The 10,387-nt window shown below is 34.7% G+C and overlaps 1 protein-coding gene across 1 annotated transcript; it reads right to left on the reverse strand.

Moving 5' to 3' along the window:
• Positions 1 to 262: 262 nt before the first annotated feature.
• LOC129256875 (GA-binding protein subunit beta-1-like) lies at positions 263 to 9,817 on the reverse strand. The gene is made up of 8 exons (XM_064097904.1): positions 9,794 to 9,817; positions 9,336 to 9,512; positions 7,440 to 7,637; positions 5,915 to 6,013; positions 5,323 to 5,397; positions 4,695 to 4,842; positions 3,648 to 3,740; positions 263 to 2,763 (listed from the first exon to the last, which is right to left on the reverse strand). The coding sequence occupies exons 2-8, from the start codon at positions 9,441 to 9,443 to the stop codon at positions 2,516 to 2,518; spliced, it is 969 nt and encodes a 322-aa protein (XP_063953974.1). The 5' UTR covers positions 9,444 to 9,512; positions 9,794 to 9,817; the 3' UTR covers positions 263 to 2,515.
• Between the last annotated feature and the right edge of the window lie 570 nt (positions 9,818 to 10,387).

Below are 10,387 nucleotides of genomic sequence, written 5' to 3' on the forward strand. Positions count from 1 at the left end.
ACCTGCAAACAGATATTTAGTTATCCAAAGAACAAGAGATTTTGAGGTATATCCTCTATGTGACCTTTGACTTCATGACCAAAAAATCTGCACCCATATACTTGAACAAAGTTTGGAGTTGATCTATCAAATGGTTCTTTAGTTTTCACGAGAACAAAATCCTGATTGACAGCACATTGACCCCAAAACATAATGCCTCCAAGTAACCAGCTACCATGGGTGGATACAAATTATTTCAGTTTTAAAAATATATATCATTTTTGAACATCCATGAAATATGGATTAGTGATAAATTAATGAATTAACAGACATACCTCGTTCACCAACCTGTGGAATTGCCCATTACCCATTTTAGAAATACTACCTTCATACAGAAGGTAACTTTTTTTTCTGGTAATGTTTTATTTTTCAAATTGTATTTCCATGGTATGTTGTTACCATGGCAATGCATTACCCAACATATTTAAACCAACGAACGTAGAGGGCAGCAACACACAGCAGTGTTGCTATTAGAAAGGTCCACTCCGCTCAGATTTTGTGACCACTCGAAGCTCCGCCCCTCACTCAGAGAACCATTGGGGTAGATTGTAGAGTTGATTTTTTTTCGTTTGTTCAATTTTATCATTTTTCATGGATAATGAGAACTTCAATAAAGAATGTTAAATAATATTTGAATAATGGAAATCTATTTTGCTAAAAAAGTAAGAAAAAAGGTAATCATGTTTTTTGTAGTTTGCACACCAATAAAAATCTTATGACATTGTATTTACCATTCTTCTACTTAATTTCCCTGCCCCTACCAAAACTACACCAGCCAACACCAGAGCCAAGACCTTGATCTTCTGTCCTGACAGCGCCGAAACTTCCCCGGTCACATATGGGTACATGCACGTATACTGCGCGAACAACAGTGCTGGCCGCATACTCAACCCAAATCGACCAAGCTTGATATGGACTCGACGGATATGGACTTGGTCTGTCACTGTTGTGGCACTACATGTAAGGCAGTTGAGCAATGATAAATATTCAAGGTTAGAGTCTTAATTTTCACTTTCAGTGTAGATTGGAGCCTAAAAATATGTATACAGTATGTAATATCCACAAATCCGACCCAGCTTTTGCAATCCATCAGGCAGGGATCAAATACGGCCACTAACATGAGCAAAGCCAAGCCTTACACCTAGATCTAGTCCTTCGTTAGACCTTACATTAGAACGAAATTATCCGGTTTAGTATCGAGCCATGTATATTCTGACAGGTATCGACTTATGAACTATCAAGGGGCGAAGGTCCATGTCACAGGTACTATTTTCATGCTATAGTTTTACACCAATTTATGTAAGCATGCATGCAGAATTTCAGATACCACCATTCGGTAAACCAGCCAAACCTTACGGGACGCGAAATTTAGATGGAAAATGTATCAACCTCACATATTTATGTCATCATAAGTGACATGCAATGTCATAAAATCATAGTCATCACCACCTAATATTTTAGGAAAAATACAGATAAAAATGTTTCATATTTTAAAGCATATTTGATGTAAAAACTTTTCTAACAAAAATGTTGAAAATGAGGAAATGAAAAAAAATAAACTCTACAATCTACTATAATGGTTCTCTGAGGGGGAGGTGGAGCTTAAGGGTGGTCACAAAATGAGCTTGGCAAAATCGGGGTAAAATTAGGAGATTGGTTTATTTGATGACAGAATTCATCCTGTTTACTGAAGATTAAAAAAAGATTAAGACAATGTATTAGTGAAAACATTATTTTTAAAATAAGGTACATTATTATTTTATTGTTGGTATATTTTTATTTTTCTATCATTTGAATCTAGTGTTGTCAGGATCTTTTATTCTATCTCTATTTTGCTAGTAATCCCTGAGTAAATTGTGTCACTTCGTGGTTTTGTTGGCATGCCTACCAAATTGTGCACGTACTTCAGTTGTAAAAGCAATACTGCAAAGTGTTGCTGCCCTCAACGTCCATTGATTAAAACAATGTCTTGTTCTTCACTCTGAAACCAACAGGTCTTGGAGTGAAAACTGACGAGGTAGATCCCAATGATTTGCAAGCCAAGGGACCACCAGCCTGACCACCTGACCAACCTCCTGATGGTATACTTATTCATATACACATCAGTCAACCTTTGCTTGCAATGGTGCATTTCAAGCTTTCATTAATTACTACAAAACACTACAAACCAAGCTAAATGTATTTCAACATAAGATCTATCTATGAGCTTGAAATGTTGTTTTCAAATGATTCAAGATTCCTGCAATAATTTATTCTGCAATACATACACCTTTCATTGACACTTCCTCACCTAAACACCCTCACAAACAGACCTATACAGCCATACATTCGCAAGAATATCAAACAATCAGTTTTGAGACATACTGTATTGTGTTTTAAGTCTGTGTGGGTGGACAGACAACCCACAAACGTAAATGCATCCAGTATCCTTAAGAGCAGAGATAAAAAAAAAATATTCCAACAAAACAGACCCACATCACCTGATTGTATTCACAGAGGAAGGGAGAAGAGATATTACCTGATGAAGCATGACATCCTCTGATGAAGTTGTAACTGGAAGTGGTTCTGGATTGGAAGACTTTCTCCGTCTTGCTGGTTTTGACTTTGCCTTTGGCTTGGTGAGATTAAGAGCAAGACGTCCTGCCTCTGTAAGTGTATACGTTTGATTTGGTTGTACTGTGATGGAAGCATCCTGAAGCCATGACAATGATCCACTCCTTGATCCTGCAGGTCAAACACAAATTAGGCTACCTTTAATAGTAGTTATTCATGTTATATTAATGACTGAAATAGTGTCACTGATGATTTTCATTGAAAAAACACAAAGAAATATATTAGAAATTTTAAAATCGATAAAAAACATGCAAAAAAAGATAATACTGACATATTTTCAACATACATTTAATAAGAATTCAAAAAAAGAGTCCATACAAAAAATATAGCAGTTTTGGAGCAATATCTAAGGATTTACAGCCAAATTATGATTTCATGCATCAATAAGCATAATCAATTAATTAAAAATAAATTTGAATAATTATGATACAATTAACTATCCAATGTGGGAGATTAAATCGTGAGTGTTGTGCGCGTCAATTTTCATCATAACTGCACAATCAACACCCGAGATCTGCGGGGGAGTGAGCAAAAAAGTAATATTTGAACGTTAATTCATATCCAATAATCATTAATATAAATATAGAGCTCAATCTGAAAAGTTCTTTCATTTCCAATATAGGAATAATTACCTGTACATCACAAGCGACACAGTGTGAGCTCCACATACGCAATGTAGCCACCATGCAGGGTCACGCCAGGGCAAAATAAAACATGCCTTGATTATCCCACCATTAATTCATAATTGATGCATCAATGTTGAACTGACACAAAGCAGTCAAACACCAGTTTACAAAATAATGGATATGAAGATAGACGGAAAGTATATCAAAGATCTAAATTAATCAGATTTCAATTTTAAATGCAAATTTAAAAAATATTAATCAGAATTTGTCTAAATATAATTATGTCTAGACCTACTACATCTATTAAAAAGTGACTGAATGTCAGTGACCTACACCACTAATAAAAAAATCCCTCTATATATTTTTTACCTGCTGATTTGAGTGGAGCAGATACCTCAGCAAGAGCAGCCAATGTTGCAAGTACAGATGTAGAACTTGTGCTGCCTTTAGGCCCAAGATCAACTATAAAGAAAAGTTATTGAGAACAGTTCAGACTTCATTTTGAAAATTATCACTGTCTAATTTAATAGACTGCTTAAGATCACCCTACACTTAAGTCCGAAGGGGGCAAGACAGTTTTGATGGGGAGCACATGAACATTTCCACAGATTCTGCTCCAAAGCAAAGTTTGTTACATAGATAATTATGGGATATTCTTTGAAGGACACCTGGGTACTTTTTAAGATCTATGAAGAGAAGCAAAAAATGCACTCTTACATGTCTAAAATGTAGAAAACAATAACAAAATAAATGTAAAATATCCATCAAATATTACAGTCATCTTCATTAATTAGCTGTTTATGTAATTTTTTAAAATAAATATTGTCAATTTATAATGAATTCTTTTTATCTAAAGTACTTGGAAAACAGACATCATGCAGTAAGTGTAGGTATATGGCAACGTAAGCTTATAAACGGCCTTATAAACAATTTAAGAAAAAGGGCTCTACATATAATACAGAAAATTTCATCTCATTCACAAGAAAATTCTACATCTGAAAGATTAAATCTAAGTTCTGACTATTGCAGTTCTGCAAGAAAAAGATGGTGGAAAACACAGTCTGCAGAATTCAAACAGGAATAAGACTTTCCCCAAGAACTGCAGGCCTAATACTGTATAACATTTGAAATGTTACATCTGAACGTTAATTAAAAAAAAGACATGGAAGAGCAATAGTGCAATATCCTTTCTATAAATTTAAAAAACAAGATCATCTAGAGATGTTAAGAGTATAGTAAGAACGGGTGAGTTTTCCTAGCAAATCAGATAATCGATCTGTCAAATAGGAAGTTGTCTCGAGAACACAAATGAGAGAAATGGACAACCCTGAAACCAAATACTAACAACATCTTAATACAGTAGGCGGAAGCAAAGAATACAATAAATTCCACTCTAAACTCAGGCTATAAACTTACGACTTATTTTGCCCTGACTGGCAGAGATTTTGGCTTTAGGTCTCATTGATGTTGTAGTAGTCTTGATGGTAGGAGTGGCTGCAGTTGTTAGATTTATGGTGCTTGATGCTAAGTTGGGCAATGAATTATCGCTGCCATTCTTTATTTGCTGCATTAAAACCAAACAGAGTTTAGAGATACTAGGTGTACTAAACATTTATTTTCCTTTTCATTCATGTGTTGCAATTTTCAGTCCATCTTATTGTACATGTAAGTTCTCAAAGTTGAATTAAAGTGATGATGAAATTAAGAACGCTTACATATAGAACTTAATACAAATGTTTCTAAGCACTGCATACTAGTATCCCGGCTCAAACACCTTAAACCACCTTACAAGGAGGTTTAACATGGGACACGATTTGGAAATGGGAATACAAAAATTCAAGGTGGTTTAAGCACCTCATCCACCTTACAAGGTTCACATGCAAACTGTACATGTATATATATCATTTCAGTTAGCAACCTCAAATACATTTTCTTTACCGAGATCTTCAACACTGCAATAAAATTATTTCCATAAATCATTGTTAAATACATAATTGATCCTTTTTCAATATCGCTGATGTAGTGAAGCCTAATCCCTACTCACCATTGTAGATGTCAATAAGTCAAGAAGAACAGGGTTCCGGTGGTCTGATGCTATATCTATACATGTCTTGTCAAACTGTGAAAATAAACAAGAAATAAGAGGTCAATGAGTCAATGAGGAATGGACATTGTGAGAGGCTAACACATATTATAGCTAATTTTAATACAAATACAACCAATATGAAATTTTGTATATTCAAAGAGCGCTGCTATATGTAAGAGTTTTCTTGGTGATGAAATTATTGACTATTTCATTATATTATATCAAGCAAATGAGATGCATATATTACATATTTGTTTACTATTTCTCTCAGATTGGGTGTTCTTATGTGAAATCTTTTTTTTTTAAGTTGGTGGGAAGCATGGGACACAATTTGGCAATGGGAACATAAAAAATAATCAATTAGACACTCCAAGCACTACAAAAAAAGTTTGTTAAAAATGGACCACTATTTCCATTTTTTAATAGACTACATGAACATGTTTAAAAAATATGCACACACCCGCTCACAATTTAATATTTGTCTAAACTCCCAGAATACCTTCAAATATATAAAACACCGGTATGTAAAAACCAATGACATGAGGCTTACTTTGTTAATCTTTGTCATATCTGCTCCATGTTTCAGTAAGCAACCTACAACCTCCATGTGTTCTCTTTCAACTGCCCAGTGGAGTGGTGTCATTCTCAGCTGAAATTTTAAAAATGTATATATTTATTCTTTAAAAATATGTTTCAAATCTCTGATATATCCTAATTTGCAACTAATTTGATTATAGTTAACTTTGGATGGCTTTAATAGAAATATTGGATGAGCTGTAAGAACTACTTAACGAGGGGCCAGAAAACTCAATATTGTTTTAGAGCAATTGCCAATGTTTTCAAGTATTCTACATAAGAAAATTGTACATTCAATATTACTCAGATAACGAAATTGTTTTTTTTTCCACTTTCTTTTCAAGGCCTCCATCAATTTAAAGCTCTAAGCTTATTAAGATGGAAATCTCCCATATTTCAAAATGTATTATGTCGATATATGTATACATTTTTTTTTTATTTGTTGTAATAACTAAAAAAAAAAAAATTATCAGGTATAATTATACTCGAATTAGAATGTTAGAATGCATGTATGCATATGTTATCCATTATACCATCTGCTTATTGTTACGTTATTCTAAGAAAAAATGATTACACTTGTATATACTTTTGTTATTGGAATGTGGAAATAAATAAATCAAATCAAAATCAAAACTGTGATTTAATGATCATCTCGTTGGTATCTTCAGTGGTAACAGAAATAACTTGCTAGGGTGGATAGCACATATCACGTAGTGTGACCACACTCCACAAAAAGACACTCTTTGTGATTTTCAGTTGGAATCAAGAGTGGTTCTGCTCAGAAAGGTCAAATATCAGTATTCAGTATTTTCTGAAAGAGTATGTATGCATATACTTTTTAATGTGATGTATAAAATTGAATGTACCAATGAAACTGTGAGTGCTTTCTTAGACAACTTTAATAAGACCTTTATTTTTCATATAATTTTTTTTTATTATTCCCTTCCATAATAGTCCTCTCAATTTCAACCTCCATAAATAAAGAAATGGGTATGCTCTTGCAATGATTTTTGCTCAAAACAGTGTTATTGTGACTCTATGATAGGATAAATATACATATCATTGATTGTCAAGGGCAATGTTGGATTAGTCAAATTATCTAGTCACATTATTATTACTGTAACTAACCAATGCTGATCTTATGGGCTACACAAGAATACACACTGTCCAGTATTTTTGCTCTCTGTGATACATGTAACTGCAACAAAACTATAAGTACAAAACCACTATTAAGTCTAAAACCCTTCACCTAAATAATATCTATTGAAAAAATATCCTTTTATAGTCAAATGAGTCAGTTGAATTTGTTTTAATATTGTCTTTGTTATTTATTATGATTAAAAATAGATAGCACACTATGTACATGTATAGTAAAGTACAGACAAATAATTATGGTACAGCCAGCTAAAGTTTCATGCACTTCCATGTTTCTATTCCAATTTGACCTCATCCCCAGAAAATATACGCTGAAGTAACAACTGACATTAAAAAATTGTTACCATATCATGTGCATCAATGTCTGCTCCAGCATTTATCAGTACTTCTGCAACCTGTTGATGGCCTTCTTGACATGCCATGTGTAGTGGTGTCCTGTCAACCTTAGTCCTAGCATCTCGACTGACACCCGCCCGAATTAAAACTTCTGATGTGCTTACATGTCCATGCTTGGCAGCCCAATGGAGAGGAGATAGACCAAGCTGAAATAGAAAATGTAAATTTACAGAAAGAAATTATACTTCCTCAATAAAATAATTTTTCTTCTTCTTCTTTTGGGATAACTATATTTCTGAGTTCTTGGGTTTTAATCAATACAGGTGAATGAAACCATGGGAACAAATTGGCTTGTGTAAAAATAGAAAAATAAAAGAAAAAAAATAAATGAAGGTTTGAGAGAAATTGAACAAATAATAAGATATGAGCATTTGAATGTTGCGATCACTGGTGGTGTGGGCATACCATTGGCAATGCAACCAACATGTGTTATATATTGTCACAGTTGGCACCTCCACAATTACTCTTCTATACATTTTTCTTAAACTGTCACTCTTATCAAGTTCACAATAGCTCAGTTGGGTTTTTTCATGGGAGGGCATAATATAGGGTTTTCATAAAATATATCACGGACAAAGAGTTTGTACTATCATAAGTAGAAAAAATAGATGTTTTGGGGTATATTACAAAGGGGAGAGTTGTACTTCTCTGACAGCACAAATCTTGGTCATATTGCCAATGGGAGGATGTGTATAACATAAGTGATTTAACATTGTTTGTTTGGCATCACCAATGCCTAGGAGACGAAAAGCAAACTGAATCACTATAACCCGCAGGTCTCTCCTCCCGATACTGATTGGGGAAGTGCAGGTGGACCACTACACCGGGATATCCCCCTACTCTTGTACGAATAATGCAGTGGGTTCTTAACATGCAAAGATGGTGACTCTCTTTACATGGGGTCTCCATTTAATGTCCAATCCAAGGAATGGAGTGTTTTCCACTGTAACATAGCCTGCATCTATGGAACAAGGAAGAGACGTTTTACACACAACATAGGCTTCAGTCATCCGCCTGGGGTGGACTCAACCCATGAACTTTGGTTTGACAGACTATTTACCGACAAACCAACTTCACTTTAATGAGGCATTCAATTTTCATAACAGTTTGTCCAATTGTTCTCAAACTTTCATTGATGTTATTCTTTTATTTTTCCTGTTTTCATACAAGCTAACTTGATCCAAGTCTTTTGCTCTCCTTTAAATCACAGGACCTTGTCCAAAGGGTCAAGACTAGATAAAAGATTGTGGGCTTTGTCATGTTAAAGAGTATAGAGCATTATTTTAGATAGAAATTAACAGTTTGCAGCGATGTGCACGCCCTGATCAAAACACATACATGTCCATCACTGCTGAAAATCATAATTTCAACAATTACATGTACATCTGTAATTTTTGCCACTATAGTTTTGATTATTGATCTAGTTTGCATCAATAGACAGGAAAGACACTAGGTCTCTTTAAAAAAAAAGGTGTGACAATGCTTGGGGGCAGCACCTTTTTGAGAGTTGAAGAATGCAGAGCCCCTTTCTGAATTTTTTCTCAGATTAATCTACTTAATCGGAAAAGTGGCATCCCTGAATGAAACAATTAAATCTTTTCAGAAAATCAGAGGGTCTTTGATAATTGCAGATGCATGTCAACCTGCAGCTGTAGGCCTATGACCATTTGAGACAACTGTGATGGGTTGCAACTTTGCGACTGTGTCACTCTGGCTAGACCGAGATGAATTAAAAACAGGAATAAAGCATATTTTCCCCAAATTTAATTTGCTTGCCTAAACAGCACAAAACTGAAAATCTACAAAGAACTATGAATCTGAATTTACACTATTTAAATACTTACCCAGTCTGTGGTAAACGGTGCACCATTGGTCATTAAGATGCGGACTTCTTCATCTCGACCTCCTTTTGCTGCTTCCAGCAACTTTTTCCCCAAATCCACAAGAGACATTTTCCAATGTAAAGGAACACGTCACAAACTTTTTAGTGTTTTTTGAGTCAGTTGAAAATGTGAAAAAATCTTGAAGATAAAAAATTGGAAAAGATAGAAAAATGAATCATTAATTTCATGAATTTTACTAAAAGATCACACATGTAGCTCAAAACATTTTTAATGAATGTTTTTTCATGCATAATACAAACCAATGACAAGCATTTTCGTTATCATTGAAAGGGATAGATTGACTAAGAACTAAGGAAGTAACTGGATAGATTCTCAATAGCATGGAGTCAAGCTTTTGCCTCCTGCCACTTTCAGATTATAAATATGTACACCTAACTTCTAATTTTTTGTTTCATTACCTCTGATCAAGAGAGCGATATATTTCAATGTATGACCTCTGTGACACCCAAATTCTAATCAAATCATTGCAACGTTCTCGCTACCACGCGTCATGGTGGGCGGGCGCCGACAACCCTGAAAATTTTCAGGGCAAAGCCGCCAACCGTGAACTTATAAAGTCAAAAAGGGGCCTAAGCTTTCGATCCTAGCAGAATCTTCGTCGGAGGCAAAATGACAAACATATAAAGTGGAACAACCATAATATAGACCACAAACAGGCTACAGCAACACTAGAAACAAGGAGACAAAAGGGGCATTAGTGAGTAGAGAAGACCAATCAGGTTAGTGAAGGGGATGAAAGAAAAGGAGTAGGCAGACACAAAGGGAAGTTAGTGTAAGTAAGGCCAAGAGGGATTAAGATAATGAGGCAGGCAACATCAAACAGGATCTGGAACAAAACAGTGATAGAGGGATGAATAACTAGAGAATTAGTGAGAGGTGGGTCAAACAAGTTACAAAGAAAGGCTTAATAAACTGGTGCATAAGAGTGGGGGGGAAAAAAAGAAGAAAAAGAATGGGGAACAACTGATAATGTGCAAAAGACATATAAGTAT

The sequence above is a fragment of the Lytechinus pictus genome, chromosome 3 (assembly GCF_037042905.1).
Source record: "Lytechinus pictus isolate F3 Inbred chromosome 3, Lp3.0, whole genome shotgun sequence".
In the NCBI taxonomy this organism is placed as follows: Eukaryota; Metazoa; Echinodermata; class Echinoidea; order Temnopleuroida; family Toxopneustidae; genus Lytechinus; species Lytechinus pictus.

Excerpts from the sequence above, each read along its gene's own strand:
- LOC129256875 (XM_064097904.1), bottom strand. The coding sequence starts at position 9,443 with ATGTCTCTTGTGGATTTGGGGAAAAAGTTGCTGGAAGCAGCAAAAGGA. Across the intron at positions 6,014-7,439 it reads ACATTGATGCACATGATATG|CTGAGAATGACACCACTCCA; the intron begins GTAACAATTTTT and ends TTAAAATTTCAG. Across the intron at positions 5,398-5,914 it reads ATATGACAAAGATTAACAAA|TTTGACAAGACATGTATAGA; the intron begins GTAAGCCTCATG and ends TTATTTTCACAG.